The sequence below is a fragment of the Suricata suricatta genome, chromosome 13 (genome assembly GCF_006229205.1).
Source record: "Suricata suricatta isolate VVHF042 chromosome 13, meerkat_22Aug2017_6uvM2_HiC, whole genome shotgun sequence".
NCBI classification, from domain to species: Eukaryota; Metazoa; Chordata; class Mammalia; order Carnivora; family Herpestidae; genus Suricata; species Suricata suricatta.
Genome location: NC_043712.1, coordinates 8,407,013 through 8,425,509, shown reverse-complemented (window position 1 = coordinate 8,425,509; position 18,497 = coordinate 8,407,013). Strand labels below are relative to the sequence as shown.

The following is an 18,497-nucleotide window of genomic DNA, read 5'->3' as shown; positions in this document are numbered from 1 at the left end:
CTTGCCAAGTCTTCCGTGTAGACGTGGCTCTGGGGCAAGTCCCCTGCGCTCCTCTCCGCAGGCCTGATGGCCCCACCCCCCACCGCAGCCGGAGCGTGGGTCCGACAGCTGCTGCTCCCGCATCCAGAGCGGCCCGGCCTGTCATCCAGCAGGCACATTCCTTGCCGTCCACATCCATCCCCGGCTCGGAGCAGGGCATCTGCCGTGTAAGTTAGTCTGAGGCACGAGAAAGTGAGTTTTTGCTCGTCTCCCCTCAGCCGTGGGAAGTGATGGGTGGCAGTGATGGGGAGGCTTTCTGGCCCGGGCCCCTCCCCCACGCGGCTGGGCAGCAGGAGAGTGGTGGCAGCCCTGGGGGACCGTGTCCCATCACAACCCTTACTGTCCTTCCCGATGCCCAGACGAAAGGTCGTCTCTGTTCAGGAGTCAGGAAAAGGGTAATTTCACAGCCAATCCCTGTGATGAAGCGTCTTCTCTCAGAGAAGATGGGCGTATAAATACTCCCCGTGTCTGCCGCTCTTTATGTCCCTTGTAGGCAGCTGACCCGCTTCCCCATCTGATGGATTCGCCGTCACAGCCAGGGGGAAGGGCAGCAGCCCCTAAAATAATCCCGGTGGCTCTGTCCCCTTTACCATTCGGGCTGTCCTTCCTCCCCGCCCACTGCCCCACCTGCCCTGTGGCCCTGGCCGTCCCCAGTGTCACCCCTCCAGCAGCCTTGGTTGTAGATTTCGTACCACATGCAGAACAACCCCGCAAGCCTTTTAGAAATAGGAGCCAACGGTTCTTTAGAGGAAGTGGCCCCCAGCGCCCGCCCTGCCTCCCAGCTCCGGGCACAGCCGTCTCCCCACCCGCTGCCCACCTCCCACAGGAACACGAGGCTCACCCTCCCTCCAGTGGGCGCCACACTGAAAATTCAGCTCGGCGAGGCAAGCCTCATCAGCCCCCTATGCTTCCTTGTAGGGCACACAGCCTCCATTTTCGGCCGCCTTTAGAGCTGAAAGACACAGGAGAACCTAATTAGTAAAGGGACGAGCTAATACTAATCACTCCCTTAAAATTGACAAGGGAAGCAGTTCATTTAACCACTTAATTGCTACAGGTTTTTATGGGCTGCTGTTTGCAGACGTATTTAATGAAGAAGTTATAAATCTAAGGGAGCTTAAAATTTTAATTTTATACCTAAATATTTTCCTTGTTCTCATGTTTGTAGTCAATCCTCAAGAGTGTAGTCACGTGGAATGTTCTTTAAATGAACATATTTGCTAACTGGCGTGATTTCAGTTTTTAAAACATTGGTTCCAGCAATTAGGCATTTTTCTCAGTTCCCAAATGACTAGAGAAATTCGTCTTGATTATAATTGCTCTTAGCCACGCATATCTAATTTGTGTCTTTTTAAGTGTTAATTAGTAAACAGTTTGAGCTGACATCTTTATGTGTTTGTATGTTGAAAAATGGAGCTTCTTGCTTATTTAGCTTGGGGCCGATTCCACTAGCATTTACGTCACGACATTGAGGTGAAATTAACGGAAACACACGTGGCGGCGCAAGGTAAAAAGAATTTCTGAATTCAACTTTTGGGCATCCGCTTTGCACAGACTTCTGCAGGCCCCTACAAATGGATGCGAGTAGGCCTGGGACCGCCATATGCGGGAAGAAAGCGAGGCAGAAGATTTTTGTGTCCGTAATGAAATGGCAGAGTCCCAATTTTATAAAAGCAAAATGTTCATGTCCCAGCACAATTGTTCATTCTTTCTACTTTTGGAATGCTTTCATTGTGCTTATTAACGGTAAAGAATTTCATGCGAGGGAGACGTTGCAAAATCTGTGGTCCCTTTGCACCATCTAGTGGTCAGATCAGAAACTGCAGTAGGAAATCCGCCGCCGTGTCTCCAGATGAAAGGTTTTTTCACCAGCCAGAATCTTTTATTTTTCAGTGAGGAAGCTAATACGTTTTGGGAAATAAATGTTTCCTGACTTACTTATTAAATAAAAGTTAGTTAAATAAATAGAAGTTAGCCTGGTCTTCTCCCCTTTTAACATTATTGCATAGAGCCACCACCCAAATTCTTACACACGGAGTTGAGATCATTCCAGCCCCAAAGAAAGAAACCTAATAAATTAGTTTAATGGGTGGTCTTTCTGAAGGCTCACAAGAAGTGGTCGGCTTCTTTTGAAATATGGGGAGTAGCTCGGGGACCACCACTTCATAGACTCTTCGGGATAGGACCCAGTTCGGTGCCGCAGACGAGGTTCGCTCCCTCCCCATTAGGTGGAGCAGATCTCTTGGACGGCTTATCATCCTAAGCAGCTACCCTGCCAATCAGAATCCGTTTTTTAAATATTTAGAGTGTTCCCCCTTGAGTTCTGAGGTTGTGCATGTTTATAAAACTGCAGACGTCACCAACACGTAAAGTAAAAGGCGGACGCACGCAGACGCACGCGCACGCGTTCGGTCGGCTCACGCTGCGCATGATCCTTGGTACCTGGCTTCGCACTTGGCGCAACCTTCCATATCGTTCTGCACAGACGACCTGCCTCGTTCTGTTTAATGACTACGTGCGGTTCCCTTTTATGATTATGCCGTAACTTACTTAAGCAATCCACTATTGTCTGACTTTTGAGGTGTTTCCAATTATTCCCTCTTATGCTGCTGCAGTATATTTCTTTGTACATGTGTCTTTGCTCCTCTGGGTCTTCCTTTAGAAGAATATATATTACCACTTTGTCTTCCAGAAGGGGGTGCCACTGAAACCTCCCCCACTCCACCCCGTAGTGTATGAGGGGTACCCCCCCCCCGCCATTCTCTAACCACAGCTGGGCATACCAGTATTTAAAGGTGAACATTCTTTCATATGGTTATTGCCTATTTGTAGTTATTTTGTGGATCTTTTCTGTTCGTGCCCCCTGCCCAAAGTTTTCTGTTGGCTTGATTTTTTTTAATTTGTTTTTAAAAATTCTTTATGCTCTTGGGGCACCTTGGCAGTTGAGCATCCGACTTTTGATTTTAGCTCAGGTCACGATCCCAGGGTTGTGGGATGAAGAACCACATCAGGCTACGCACACAGCCTGCTTGGGTTTCTCCCTCTTGCTCGCCCTCTCCCTAAAATAAAATTTAAAAACCAAGAATTCATGTTCTTTGTAACAACTTTCTCTCCGTCGTAGGTTCACACACACTTTAACTAGTGGTTCATCTTGTCAATGATGTGTTCTGCTACATCGTAGTCTTCACTTTTTCGTGGGCACTGTTTTTGTTTTTAACACTTGATCTATTTTGGGTTTTGTGTCATCGTTAGATTATAAAAATAATCAGTCCTATTTTCTTCCACTCCTTCATATTTTAATATATTAAAATTCTAAATTCTTCTCAGCTTCTTAACCCATCTGAAATTTATTGGAAGATAAGAATTAGGACCAGCTTTATTTTCTCCCATAGTGTTAGCTGGTTTTCTGAACATGGATTACTTTCTTCAGTGAAAAAAAATTTTTTTTTGAGAGAGAACAAGACAGAATGCAAGCAGGGGAGAGGGGGAAGGGGAAGAGGGAGAGGGGGAGAGAGAATCTTGAGAACTTGAAGCAGGCGCAGGCAGAGCTGGACGCGGGGCTCAAGATCACAACCATGAGCTCTCCTGACCTGAGCCAAGATCAAGAGTCAGACGCTTAACTGACTGAGCGGCCCGGGCGCCCCCACTTCAGTGAGACTTAAATGCCTTCTTTCTCATATTGTTTCACTATGTAAGGGGATCAGGTAACCTTTCTTTTGCTATTCTTCTCCGTTCTTTTTACACTATCGCCACACTGTTCTGAATCTTACGGCTTTAGAATAAGCTTTACTATGTCATAGAGTTCTCCCTTTACGACCCCAAAATCTCCCCAGTTATAGTCACATGATAATTCTTCCAGCTTAACTTCAGAATCTTTTGAGGGCGGGGAGAGGGGAGGTCCCAAAAACGCTGTTCTAGCGTTTCCTGTCACCAAGTTGACTACATAAATGGACAGAGGCGTGATTGGCATTTTAGGCGGAGCGAGCAGAGCAGAACGGGGTTCTTTGGAGAGCCCCTGCACGCTGCTGTTTGGGTCATTCCAGGTGTTTTATGTTTTCATGTTTCCCGACATTTGTGTATCCAGAAGCTGCGGGCTCCTCACCAGCTTCTGCAGTCTCTCCTGGCCTTTCTGCCGCTTTCCTGTGGCGTCCCTGGCAGGCGGTTTCACCTGCTACCGCCCAGGCGGCCTCCGTCCGGTGCCAGCCGGCCGCTGCGCCGCCTCGTCGTACCTGCGTGTTCATAGAAGTTTCTAATTTCAACATTAACCCGTAATGCTGCGCTTTGGCTGGCTCTGTGAAGACAGGTTTTTTTTTCTTTTTAATCCTGTTAAAGAACTAGCCGTCTGTTTCTATTTTTCTAAATGTTTTTTATCAGGAATGGATGGTGGCTTTTGATAAATGTCTTTTAATCATCTATTGAAATGATCGTATATTTTCTCTACAGCATATTAATACGCTAGATTATATTAATAGAGCTCCTAATTCTGAGAGTCTCTGAGCCCCCGGTCCCCACCGCCCCTTCGGTTCTGCAGGCGGCAGTGCCCCCCCCGACACTCCCACGGTGGCCCAGGGCATTCAGCACGGAAGTGAGAGACCAGGCAGGTGCGTGGCGGACAGAATCCCCGTCCCCGTGATGAGGTGTGCCCTCGATGGCGCAAACTGAGGTCAGGATGACTAAGTGGTCGCCCACCAAAGCCTTCAGGACAGGATTTTCCTCTCCATGGTTCAGGAACTCTTATTCCCCAAGTTTTTTTTTTTTTTTTTTTAATGCTTTTATTTATTTTTGAGAGAGAGAGAGAGAGACAACATGAGCAGGGGGCAGGGTAGAGAGAGAGACACAGAATCAGAAGCAGGCTCCAGGATCTGAGCTGTCAGCACAGAGCCCAACGCAGGGCTTGAACCCACGAACCGTGAGATCATGACCTGAGCCGAAGTCGGCCGCTTAACTGACTGAGCCACCCAGGCGCCCCATCCCCCAAGTTTTAAAGCGACCCCCCCAAAACTGAACTCCAAGCAGGTGCCTGTCAGGTAGGTACAGAAAGAACAGGGAGAGCACTTTCCCAGAGCAACCCACGGCCTCTCACATCCCAGTGCCGGGGAGTGCTATGGTTTTAAATACTTCCTACAACTACCTTAGGAGGGGGGGGAATAACCTAGGAGAGGGCAGATACAAACATCCGCCTTTTTTAGGTCAAGTCCAGGCGAGCTCCGGGATGCCCGCCGCTGCTTGTGGACTCAGAAGTGGCGTTTTCAGCAGCAAACTGCGTCCACAGCAGAGCAGATAGGCGGGCCACCCAGGCACCCACCAGGCCAGCAGCCCTGCAGGGGGCCGGGGCGGGGGGGGGGGGGGACGAGGGGCAGTAAGACACCCCTCTGTGCCCTTGTCAATCACACAGCAATCTTCAGTTCCGACACAAAACGCGCTTCCCCCCACCGTTTTCCGAAAAATTGCATGGCCTTCCTGGGCTTTCATTTTCCTCCTTTTTATAGTCATGGTTACAAGAGTCATTTCACTCTCTGGCTTCCTTTTCCCCGTCAACCCCACACACTCACAAAGTCAACCACAGTAATAATGGCAGTTGCCCCTGGGCGGTTGGTAGGGAGGGGCGGGGAGTGTGGCAAACCAGAGAGCGCCCGCTTCTCTGAAGGAAGCAGCCTCCGGTCACCAAGCCCGACACGCAGACTTGCCGCAGCCCCGTCTGTCTGGTAAAGGCTGGGAAGTGTTGGCCTTTTATGCAATCTCTCAACCTCTCGGTGTTAAACACCCCACAGGCCAACGGTGTGTGACCCTCCAGCTTGCAGACAGTGCGCGGAGACACCAACACAGTTCACACTTAGACGCACAATCTTGCTCTCACGGGGCTGGTGGAGACCAGCCCCAGGCTCAGGACCTTCCACACGTGAGTTAAATACCACACGCCAGGGCGCCTCCCGCTCAGAGGGCTGCAGGGATTCAGAAAACCCACGGCTGGACCCAGGCTGCTTCCACAAAGGACTGAAACCCAGAATGACCTCTGGCCTGCCTGAGAACACAAGTCCCTAAGCTGCCTGCCTTCTGTCCTTTGCATTGCACTGTTCCCAGAGACCGTTCTGTCCCTTCCGTCACCCATCCTGTGCCACCCATCCACCCCTGTATCCATTATTCACCCAGCCACCCACCCGTCCACCTGTTCTAGACCACAACCTCCACGAGGCTCCAGGGCTCCGTAAATGACCGTGATCCATCCTGCCCGGGCGCCGAGGGACATGGGAAGTGCCGTGGAGGCCAGGGGTTTGTGAGGAATTCTCCCCAGGGGAGGAGGGAACATGGCCCAGACCAGGTGCCCCCTTAGCTGGGCCTCGAAGGACAGTAGAGTTGAGCTGTTCACGGGAGACAGTGTCCTAGTGAGCACAGTGTGTGGAAGGCACAAAGGTGTGACTGGCCCTGGCCCATTTAGGACTCGGTGCTGGGCTGCGGGGGAGGAGAGGTCTCTGCAGAAACCATTCAGACCTCGCTCCGGAAGAGGGGGGAGCCTGGGGCTGTGTGATGGGGCCGGGATATGGGAGTCAATGCTCCACTCTCCGGAGGTCTCTGATACGCCTCCTCCGTTGGGCTAGCTGGAAGGTTCTTTGTGAGCTGAGGGTGCCTCGGGAGTGGGGGGCTCTCCTGGCCCCGAGCCCAGGGAGGCAGGCTGCTTAGGGCAGTGAGTGGATATCACTGTCCCCTCCTGGGAGTCCAGGCAGGGGACAGGGGGAGGGCTGGGTGTTCAGAATGAAAGGGGTCTGGATGCCCAGAGTGGAGAGAGGCAGGGGCTGACTCACTGGAAGGTTGTGCATTCATGGGTTGAGCAGCTGCTTCGGGGCCCCGTTCTGGCTGGTGCTGTGCTGGGTATGGGCCCAGACAGACACTTCCTGCTGGAGCAGGGGGGCCTCAGATGGGTCCTTCCTCAGACCATCATCTAGGAAAGACCCGGCAGTGGGCCTGGGTGGGGCTCAGGGCCCCAACTCGGGCTTGCTGCTCTCTCAGAGCCCAGGAACCCAACAGAAAGGCCAGAACAGACGCAGACGCGGCTTCCCCAAGGGCTTGCGGGAGCTGCACCGGCCGCGCTGTGGAGTTGCTGCAGGACCAGAGAATCCCCTGCCCCACCGCGGTGGTGGGGAAGGCCGCCTCCCTGCAGCGCCCCAAGCCCTGGGGGCCTCGGAAAGGCTGCTCAGACTCTCAGAGCCCTGGTTTGCTCACCTTCTGTGGAAAGCCGGCAATGCCAGCTACACGGGGCCCGAGGATTCGGTCCCAGCACGCTGACTCGGAGGGCACGGCTCCTGCCACGCCCCTCACCTTGTCAGTGACCACAGGGGCCATGGCTGTAATCCCTGAGCCCTGAGCTCCAGGCCTGTTCCCCAGCCGCAGGGTGTTTAGAACCTCACAGAATGCGGGGAGGGGTCCTGTACTCCCCTCCCCTGTGCCCACAGGCTGCCCTCCCTTGGGTAAAGCAATTCCACATGCCTGTCAGGACCCCAGTGCTCCCCCCGCCTTCACCCAGTTCTTCAGAGATCACGTAGAACCACACGCAGTCCGAGTAGGAAACAAGGACTCCCAGGGGGGAATGAAACCACAAAGCGTCCCAGGCCGGGGGCCTGGCCCTCCGTCTCCGCTTCAGGAGCTTGGAGGGCTGGCCGTATTCAGATCGGCTGCACGGGCCTCCCCGGCACACAGACGAGCTGCCCTGTGGGGACGCGAGGCCCTTCCGTGCCCGCCCCTCACAGGGGCCCCCGCTTCTACCTCCCACAGGGGCTGAGGTCCAGAAGCCAGGCTTCTGGAGAGCAAGGGACTCCAGCCCTGAAGTGAGGAGAGGCGTCCGCCGCGGACACTCCGAGAGGGGTTGAGCCTTGGGCGAGGAGCAGAGTGGAGGCCTGGGCTGTGAGGAACCAGAGCAGGTGCCAGGACGGGCTTGGGAGGGCAGGGCCGTCTGGAGGTGACCAGGCCCCCCTTCAGTGTCGGTTCACCCCCGACCCAGACCTCTTGTTGGCCTCAATCTTGGCGCCTTCGCTTCCCCTCCGCCTGCCCTCACCTGGCCAGGCCTCCGAGGCCCAGCCCGGCCCCCCCAGGCCTGTTCCCGGCACCCCCTTCCAGGCCTTCCACGATCCACCCCAGGGCCCACTTACACTGGCACTGGCTCGTTGTTCACGTTTGTCCGTCTGCCCCCACCTCTGAGTCCCATCTGCATGAGAGGAGGGTGCAGGTGCCAGCCTGACACCGGGTGCCCCGCCACCACTGCACCTGCCCGTGGGGGGCACTGCGGGCCTCGTCCTGCTTTGCTCTGGCTTCCTCTGGGCCTCTAGGAAGTCCTGTCCTTCCCCGGGCCTCAGCTTCCGAATCTGCACTGCTCAGGCGCTACAAATAACCCCATACTCTCCTTTCTCCTCTGGAGCCTCTGATTTGATCATTACTGGGCCCAGGGAGGAAGGGTACGTGCTTGTCCTTTTTTCCCTCTGAAGATCTTACCTTACAGCGGGGTTTCGTCCCAGTAAATCGACTGTAAGCTGCAAACAGTGTGAGTTGAAAATGCACTTGATACACTCAACTTACCAAACATCCTGGCTTCGCCTGGCCTACCTTGGACTCCCAGAGCAGAAGCATCTGACACAAAGCCTGTTGTAGCGGAACACTGACCAGCTCACGTAATTTGTTGAGTAGGACACTGAAAGTGACGACAGGGTGGCCGTACGGGCACGGCGTGGCCATCAGGTATCAGTTGTCGAGCCCCATGGCCGCGAGGCTGTCGGGCATCACAGGACAGTTTCAGTTCCGTACAGCATGTCGCTGGCTGGGAAAATACCAAATTCAAATTCTGAGGTATGGTTTCCGCTGAATGTGTATCAGTTTTGCACCTTCTTAAAGTCGGAAAATCTACGTCGAAGCATCGTAAATCGGGGACTGTAGTCTGTTTGGTCAAAGTTTCCAGGCAGTGACTCTCCACCCGCCTCACCGGTAAGGTCTCCTGGTGCCTCTGGAAACTGCTGACGCTGTCGGGCCAGGCAAGCTGAGCCACCCCCACAGGGGCAGCGCCCGGGCCTCAGTGGCTGTGGTTAAAAAATCTTGATTCCGATGCATCAGGAGGACGGGCTTCTTCATTCTCAGGGTGCTTTCACACAAATTGTCTCCGGTGGTTCTCACACCTTTGTGACGGGTGAGGGTTTGAGCCAGCAAGGCTGGGCCTAAGCGACTCTGCCTCCACAGTGCGGCTGGAAGCCCAGACCCGGTAAGGTCTCCCACTTACCGGGATGAGGCCCTTACTATGGCAAAAGGCTTTTGGAAGCTGGGGCACACGCACTGCAGCTAGAGAGGCCTGATGCCTCAGCTGCAGGGTCTCCCAGACAGAGGCACGCGGTCCCCGGGCCCCCAGAAAGCCCCAAAGAGAGTCCCTGACAGTGACATCTCTTTCCCGGAGAGACCGCCAGGCCCAGCTGCTGTGATGGCCTGTGCCCACCAGAGGGCGCCATGACCCGGCGCTGCTCAGCTGGGCTCTCAGCTCTGCGACCCCAAATGCTTTTTAATTGAAATTTTTTTTAATTCAAAAAGGATTTGCTGTTTGTACGCGAGTGCAGGTTTTCCTTATGCAGGAGACTAATGTCTTGAGTAAACAGATCCGGGCCCAAATCCACCTTCAAAGGTACTTGCTGTTTGCCCAAGGGAGTGAAAGACCTTCCAGAAGCGGCCCTAGTCTCTTGGGCAAACACTTTGGGGCCAGCAATCCCGGGCAGAAGACAGTGTCTGTGGGAAGGGTTATCCGCAGCCTAAGGGGGATTATGTCTGGGGACATATGTTGAAATTTCATTTGGGGAGTTAGAGAAAACAAGACGTGGGGGTAGGGCGGTAATGCTTTTCTGCAGCCACGATAACCTAAAAAGGGAAAGCTCCCAAGGGTAGGAAGGGGGCAGGGGGGTGGCAATCTGTGCGCTGCACCAGGAGCCGAGGCCTGCTAGTAGGGGGGCGGGGGAGGGGCATGCGCGGGCTGTGAATCAGGAAAAGGCAGTGTGTGCATCCTGGACTTCCTGCTTTGCAAGGTGCCTTCTGTCCACGGCCCCGGGCGGACATCTCCCAGGCATGGCCCCAGAGCAGCCAGAGCAGAGCCCCAGAGTGAGGTCCCTCCCACAGCATCCCCAGCCCTGACCTTTCTGTCCATGCGCGCCCACATCCATTCCCACGCCCCACTGTTTGGGCCACAGAATTGCCTGAACTAGTCCCCAGAACAGCAGCAGCAGGTCACCTGGCAGTGGGTTGTAAGTGTAGGATCTTGGGCTCCACCCTAGACCTTCAGCGTCAGGATCTGCGCTCTGCCAGGGGCTCTACGTGTGCCTGCCATGCCTCTGGCCCTGGGTGCCCTCTCTCCTGGCCCCTGAGGGTAGCCCCACCCACCAGTCCACACTGGCTTCTCTGAACCTGTGTCCACCCAGAACTGCTTCTACTAAGGAGGCCACTCGGTGTTCCAGTGACCCCATCCCCAGCCTCTGCCACCCGGGCGCTCCTGCCTTCCCTCTGCTCTCCTCACTGGCCACACCTCCGGGTCCTCCACCCCCAAGTGCTGGGCAGTGTGCTTCTCTTGAAACATCCCCACATCTGTCTCCCCAGCCAGGCTCCTTCCCTTGGGTGCCGCTGGAGACCCCCCTCAGCCACTGGAAGAAGCCACTCATGTTCTCCCACACCTTGCCTTTCCTCCTGTGTTGCCCACTTGGGCTAATGGCGCTGGCCTGCACATGCTGTGGCCCCAGTGCCCAGCGAGGTGGTGGGTGCTGGTGGAATCACCGAGGAACCTTGCCCTGTCGCGATGCACCTGAGCAGCCACCAGGTGGCGGTATTGTCCCAGACTTTGCTCCAAAGGCAGCCTTGTCTGGCACCGGCCCCTGGGCCAGCCTCCTGGGGTGGGAGTCCAGCCGTGGCCTCTGCCCTGGTCACCAGGGCGCCCAAAAGTGAGCAGGTTGGGAGCTGCTTTAATAGATTTTCCAAAGTAGCCAACAGATGTGCAGTGAGTGCCTGCCCGGTCCATAGCCTGCAGTAGCTCACTCCGTCTTCCCAGTTGGCCCTGGGAGTAGATTGTGACCCCACCTCTCAGCGAGGCTTAACTGACATACGCCACTAGCTTCAGGTGCACAACATAATCCATATTCATACAGATTGCAAAATAATCACAGTGAGTCAGCATTTGTCACTGTGGTTACAAATGTTTGTGCTGGGAACCTTTCGGGTTTGTGCTTAGCAACTTCCTGATCAGCACCACCCCTAGTCGCCATGCCGTATGTGACTCCCTGTGACTTATTTTACAACTGGAATCGGTACCTTTTGAGCCCTGTTGCCCATCCACACACCCTCCCCCTGGGGAGCCCCGATCTGTTCTCTGTACCTGGAAGTGTGGGGGGGTGGTTTTTTTTAGATCCCACAGTGAAGTCACCTGGTGTCTTTCTCAGACTTCTTTCACTGCACACAGTGCCCTCAAGGTCCAGCCATGCTGTTGCAAATGGCAAGATTTCGATTTTTATGGCTGAGTAGTGTCCCGCGGCATGTATACACCCGCCACCTCTTCATCTGTCAGAGGGCGCGAGGCTGTCTCTGGCGTGGCCACTCTCCACGACGCTGCAGGGAACGTGGGGGTGCAGACATCTGGCTGAGCTGGAGTTCAGTGGCGCTGCTGGGTCGATGGTTCGGTTTTCTGAGGATCCTCCGGGTGATGCACCAGTTTGTGTTCCCAGCAGGGCACAAGAGTTCCCTTTTCTCCACAGCCTCGCCAGCATTTTTCCTTTTTCATATTTATTTTTGAGAGAATGGGAGAGAGAGAATCCCAAGCAGGCCCTGAGCCATCAGCACAGAGCCCAACCTGGGGCTCGAACCAACAAACCGTGAGGTATGACCTGAGCCCGAATCAAGAGTCAGAGGCTCAACCGGCTGAGCCACCTAAGCACCCCAGCACTTCGTAATGTGACCCCACTTTAGAGATAGGTTCACTGAGGTTCAGAGAGGGGCAGAGACCTGTGTGCGTCACCCTCCACCTCTTTCCCTCCCGTCCCCCTGGCGGCAGATGGCTGTAGGGACCACAGTCACAGCTGCGGCGCTGAGGTACTCCAGACAGGATGGGGCCAGCACACATCTGGGGTCCGCCTGTCCTGGCTCAGCCCTTGGGGTCCCCAAGCAGGGGTGGCTGCGGGGCTGCCTCTGCCTCCCCACCCTTCCTGCTTGAGGGAAAGCTGTCATTCTCGACGGACCCCTAAAGCCGTCAGCACTTAGCTGTTCTCCGTGCCGTAGGCAGCCCACCTGGGGGCAGGGGCCAGGCCAGACCTCATACCCACCTCCCCACAGTGTCCCTGAGGAAACAGCCTCAGCTGGAGGCCAAGTTCAACCACGGCGGCTCCACTCTGCTCTGTTTTTACATAGAGAAGCCCCTTTTTAGGGCAGTTCTACTGCCCAAAAGTCTTTAGATACGTTTTCAAATGTTTCACAGGGGCGCCTGTGGGCTCAGCCCCAACCTCGGCGCAGGTCAAGATCTCACGGTTTTCGAGTTCGAGCCCCACATGAGGCTCTCTGCTGTCAGCAGAACAGAACCTGGTTCAGACCCTCTATCCCCACCCCTCCTCTGCTCGCTCTCTCAAAAATAAACACTTAAAAAAATGTCTAACGACCACTGACCTGATCCAAGCTCCTCACTCCTAAACCCCTAGGACCACACGGCGGCTTCGGCACATAACGGACCGGGCTGCTGGCCACAGGCCCCCCCCCACCCCCAGCCCCTGTGGCTCAGGCCGGCAGGCCCGTGTCTGCAGGAGGGCACTCTTCGCCTGTGTCCGCTCTTGCCTGGCACACCAGCCCCACGCCTGGATGCCCACCGGGCCATCAGGGGGGAACTGCGGGGCCCCCTCCCCCCGAGCAGAGGGCCCTGCCTCTCTGAGTCTCCATCAGACTCAGAGCCCGCCGACCTGTGTGCGCTTCCAGCCCTGGGGTCAGGTGAGCTTCAGTCTTAAGTATGAGGTGCACAAGTGTGCCCCTCTGGGTGCCACCCTGGCCCAGACTGGGCACCGGTGTGGGCACTACTGCTGGGAGCCTAGGGCCTTCATCCGTTAACCAGGACGGTCACACACCCGTCAGGGGGCAGCTCTGGGCACTCAGGACGGTCCTCGCACGTGTGGGGTGCTGCCCCTTCCCTGCATCTCGCGGGGTGTCGGCAGCCGTGCTCAGCACAGAGTCCAAGGGTGCCCTGTGACTGTCGCCGGCCCCTGGTCAGCGGTGGGATGGCATTTACCCGGTGCGACCCTCTCCCGGCAGGCAGCCCGGCCCAGGGTCAGTGCCTGGCCTTGGGCACCGCAGCCCCTAGCACGGGAATCCGTCCTCACGACCGGGCGGCCCCCCGCGGCAGCAGCGGGGAGTGGGGAGTCCGTGCTCGGGGTCCCACTGACCTGCTCTCCGCCCACTCCCTCCCGCAGTACGAGTACAGCTTCCGCACGGAGCAGAGCGCCGCCGCCCGGCTGCCACCCAGCCCCACGCGCTGCCAGCAGGTCCCCCAGTCCTGAGCCCGGCCGCCACACCACCGCGGGGCAGAAGACGCAGCCACCCAGACTCCTGAGCGCCCCTCCCACGCCCCGTCCGGTCCCTCCTGCCCTCACCCCCCCTGGGGGCTCATCTGGGAGACGCTGAGCGGTTACGTCCTCGGCCATCGGCTTGCCTGACGGGCCACCCCTGCCTCCCCGGGGACACTGTTCATAATCGCGACTAACCTGTGTTTGCTATAGTGACCAGTGGCTCCTAGTGTGTCTGTGTGACACCAGCCTCCTCCACACCACCCCACCCCCGCAGGAGTCCCCCGAGGGCCCTGCACAGGTGCCGGTGCTGCCCAGTGACCCACTGGCTCGCTCTGACTGCCACTAGGTTGGCACATTCCTTCTGGGAACCCGAGGTGGGTGGCAGCTCGGCACGCCCCCTCCAGGACTCTGCCAGCACCCCGACCCAGGGCCACCGGCAAACCGGCCCTCACACCCATGACAGCACACGCCCTGAGGACACGAGGGAGGAAGAGGCCTGCGGTCCCCGAGAGGCCCCTGGCCCCACCGGTGCCACCCCTCAGACTCAGCCCCCAGTTCACATACTGGACATGCGGAGGTCAGGGAGCAGCCACTCGGCTGTCCCCACAGAGGACTTGCTTTTTGGACGAGAGGCCGAGGGACCTGGTGCTTGCTTGGAGGTGAGTTTGGCCGCCCAGGACACTGTGCTCACCCACCATTCAGCCTGTTCCTCCTAAAGGGCTCACCCATGCAGTGCCCGTGTGCCGGCTGCCTTGGCCCCGTGCCCTGACCCAGAGACACCCCCCGGGCTACGGGGAAGAGACCCTTGAGCCGGTGTCCAGCCTCAGGGGGACGTGGCCCCGCGGTCACCCAGCTTCTCAGCCAGGCTGCATCTCGACCGGCTCTGCCAACAGCAAGAGTGGTTTTTAAAAGTCCGTCTGAGCCCAGTCATCGAACTGGGGCAGCATGGACATTTCTGCCACAGCTGGCCAGAGGCCGCACTGGCCTCTCTCCCAGTGCTGGCTGCCAAGTTCAGCTCCACGCAGGTTCGCCATGAGAACAGGGCTGCCACCCTCCCCCCGACAGCCTGCCTGCTCCAGTCACCAGGGTCAGTCTTAATTCCATAGCATGCCGGGATCTCCCACCTCCAAGGTCACCGGAGGGCGGGAGGTTGGGGGGAGGGGGCCATGGAGAGCAGTGAGGTTCCCCACCACGAAGACAGCACAGCAGAGCCCCAGCCAGGGACGGTCCCCGCCTCCCCGTGGCTCCTGGGACGGCACGTGGTGGCTGGGGCTGACCTGGCCAGCAGTGTGGAGGGTGGCCGCCAGCTACCAAGAGGGGGCGGGGCAGAAATACCTCCCGTATCTGCCACCAGCTCTGCCACCTCCCGCCTGTCACCTCTGGATCTTCATGGCGATACTTCCCGATTTCTGTGCAGTAGGGACGCGGTCACCTCTCCCTCCCTTTGCCCAGACCCGGGTCGCCCCTGGTGGCAATGGCCTTCCTGTGCCTCCCACCCAGCAAAGTGGCAAGAAGGGGCAGGCAGTGGATCCCCCAGGGCCCAGGAGGCCAAGGACTACAGTGCTCAACCAAGAAGGAGCGAGTGCTGAGCTGTTCTTGAATGGACCGTGGAGATAAGCTGATTGTGTGTCTGGGGAACTAGAGGGGCCCCGGAGAACCTGGGTCTCCTGCTGCTTGGTGCATGGGTGGCTGCTCCAAAACCACGTGACCTGTGACCCCAAGCCCAACTGAGGGACGGCCCTGATTCCTTCTGTCCCATGCACTGGGTCTGTGCGCTTTGCTCCCCGCCTGACTGGAAGCTTGCCGTCTGACACGCAGCAGCTGGCAGCCCTTCGCCCTGGACTGACGGCCAGCTCTCGGGGTCCCAAAGACGACCTTGTGGGAGCCCAAGTCCGGGTGCAAGAAGGAGCCGGGCAGGGAGGGTGGCTGTCCTCCCGAGCCCCAGGCCATGCTGCATTTACGGGACGGATGGAGAACAGGGACGGCAGGGTCACCAGGAAGAGGGCAGACGGCTGTGGACGTGGGCTGGGTCATGGCCTCCACGGCACGGTAGATGTAAGCTACGTGTAGCGGTGACTGAACGTCACCCTAAACCATTAGGACACTTGGCAGCAACCCTGTTAGGGAAAGGTTGGTGTCTGTGGTAGATTTTAGGCTGCTCCCAGCAGAGCAAGTGTGTGATGACAGTAGCGGGGGGAGGGGGGCGTGTGCAGACACAGGGACACCCTGGACCCCTGGTGCACCCCTGGGATGGAGCGACCTTTTCTTTCCCCTGTGGCCCTTCGGGAGGGAGGGATAAGGGTCCTTGGAAGTGTGGAGGGCAGCGGCCGGGCCCCTGCTCCCCCAGAGACCAACCAGAGCACAGGCTCCCCCCATCTTCTCTTCCCTCTAAAAACGCATTCTCTCTCCAAAACCCTGGACATGGCCCAGTGGGTATAAGGGGGAAGTGGGGAGCTCCATGTTCTTCTGCAAATTTTTATCAAGGCTTTCCCCGCCCCAAGGCCAGGGACCGATATGGGCCACGCCGCCTGCCCCTGGGAGAGCTGGGACCAGGTCACAACCCCCTGACCGCCCGTCTGCCTGGCTGGAAGCTCTGACCCTGCACGGCTGGCCGCCAGAGGCTCTGACATTTGCGCCCACCCCCACCCTGTGTCGTTCTGAAAGGCAGTGCAGCGGGTGACACGGACTAACACGTACTAAGCACCTGCTCCTGGTCAGGCGCTAGCACATTTCTCCTCTTTAAGCACATTTTCTCCTATTTTCCCCCCTCAAACAAGTACCCAGAAGTGGCTCTTAGTTGCTCCTGGTTAGAGATGAAGTGGTGGCAACCCGTCCACAGCCCAAGCTGGGAAGTGACAGATAGGCTTCGGGCCCCAGAGCCACGGTGCCCGTCCAGTAAAGGGCTTCCCAGCGCCACCAGCTGTGCTGCTCCGAGCATGACAGTGTCGCCACCCCAATGTGCCACGGTACTCGGAGAAGGGCGTGACCCCCCCTGCCTGCTCCCTCCACCAGACGAGGGCTCCCCTGAGAACCGGGAGCCCGAGGGCAAAGCAGGGCCTGGACCCAGCTGAGTGCCAGCAAGGGGTACACAGCCAGGCACTGCATCAGTCCTGGAGCCCTCAGGTCTTTCCCTTTCTCTGCCCGTGCCGAATGCCGCCCCCCAGCGGCTGTCACCACGAGACAGGGCTTCTGTTCTCCCAGCAAGAGGCGCACTAGCTGCCCTGTGACACTGGGGCCTCGGCCAGGCCGCTGTGCCCTTACCACGGGGACAACGTCCTTCCTGTATTTATTTGAGGTGACTCTCATATTTGGCGAAGGGAAGTTTCACTGTGTGATTGTCTTAATATAATTTGTTAAATAAATGTTTGTTTTAACCTTTTCCCAGCTTGCTGCTGTGGTGCTGCTGGAGGGCGGCCAGCGCCCCTGGGGAGGCTCGGGGCTCCGCGTCCTCCCCAGGCTCCTCCCAGATGCCATGGGGGGGGAGGGAGAGTGGGGGACAGCCTCCCCGGCCTTCCCAGCCTCTAGAAAGGCGGCCCAGTTATGAACCCGCGGAATCCAGGAGGGCCTAGAAAGCCCTGCTGTTCTGGGGAACAACCCTCAGGAGTGCTCCTTGAAGATGAAAACTCCAGTTGCATAAAAGCATGTGACACGGAGCGCCTCAGCAGGCCGCAGGCAAGGACGCGCTGTCCTGTGCGGCTCACCCGGGCCTGGCGGCGGCACAGGCTCCAGGGAGGCCAGGCTGCTCAGAGGACATGCAGCCCCCATGACGTAGGTCCCCGTCCCGACGGCCCACCTGCTCACAAGACGCCACTCCGAATGCCCGGGAAGGGACCAGGGGCCTGCGGGACCCCGCCCAGGGCTCCGCGCCGGGGCCATCAGTTCAGATCTGTCAAAGCTCTTTGCCTGCTTTGGAAGTGGTGTCTGCATTTTTGGACTTGACGTGAAAATCGGAGCTGTCGCTGCCTCCAGCCCTGTTTACAACAGACTCAGAATGGGGCCACCTTTAGCGCAGCTCTCATTAGGACCAGGAGAGCCCCCAAGTGTCTGTGCCTCCAGCCTAGGACCCCCACCTCTGGCATCTCTCAAGAGCGAGGAAAAGCAGCTCAGAGAATTCCACGAGAGACCCACAAGGAACACTCAGCGTGGAGTTTGAAGAGCTGGACTCAGATTCTGGCTCAGCCATGTCCTGACCACATGGACGCCACGGTTACCCGGCACCCAGAGAATGAGACCGTGCGTCCCTCACGGCCTTCCGCGGGAAGAGGGGACGAAGGAGTTCGCAGGGCACTGGGCACAAGCAGAGACTGTGTGACATGCGGGCCCTTTCTTTGGGGCAAGTGTTCTGTGGCCATCCACGGCCTAGTGCTAAGTCACCAAGGAAGTTCACGTGGTGGCCTCTGACATCCAGGACACAGAGCCCGTTTGCAAGAGGCCTCCTGCACTGCTCAGACAGACAAACGGATTCCCCAGAGCCCAGGCAGCTCCCAGGCCTCAGGGCAGCAAGAAACCAACACCTACATCCAACAGCCTAGACCAGGGCAGGGTTAGTGGCCAGACCCGGAGGAAACTTGGAGCCCAAAGCAGGATGCAGCCAGGCGGCACCTGCTTCTGCCTCATCTGCCTCCACCGGAGCGGCTGCTTCTAGCTCTCTCACACTCGGGCCTCCTCCCCATGTGCCCTGTGCGCCAGCGTGCACGGTGCGTACACCCGTGTGTATACACAGCCACTCGGGTGTACACGTCTCTGATGAGAAGCTGCAGAGGTAAGAGTCCCAGGACTGATTGGCTAGCCCGGGTCAGGTGACCCTTTCGGCCCCAGCGGCTCCGGCCTGGGGGGCGAGGGGGTGTGTGATCACAAAGTATCAGGAGCGGCTCTAATTTATTTAGACCCTGCAGAGGCATCTGCTTACAGGGGAGC

At 57.5% G+C, this 18,497-nt stretch overlaps 2 protein-coding genes across 2 annotated transcripts in view; both read left to right on the top strand.

Annotated features, from left to right (window-relative positions):
• LOC115276914 overlaps window positions 1-4,332 on the top strand; it is a 5,284-nt gene extending 952 nt beyond the window's left edge. Inside the window, exons 2-3 of the mRNA XM_029921022.1 lie at window positions 62-206; window positions 4,124-4,332. Coding sequence (XP_029776882.1) covers window positions 62-206; window positions 4,124-4,282 — 304 coding nt within the window. The 3' untranslated portion in view covers window positions 4,283-4,332. The remainder of the gene's footprint in view (window positions 1-61; window positions 207-4,123) is intronic.
• Window positions 1-16,959, top strand: part of MVB12B (multivesicular body subunit 12B) — a 168,775-nt gene extending 151,816 nt beyond the window's left edge. Inside the window, exon 10 of the mRNA XM_029921021.1 lies at window positions 13,485-16,959. Within this exon, the coding sequence (XP_029776881.1) occupies window positions 13,485-13,571 (87 nt within the window). The 3' untranslated portion in view covers window positions 13,572-16,959. The remainder of the gene's footprint in view (window positions 1-13,484) is intronic.
• Window positions 16,960-18,497: the final 1,538 nt, after the last annotated feature.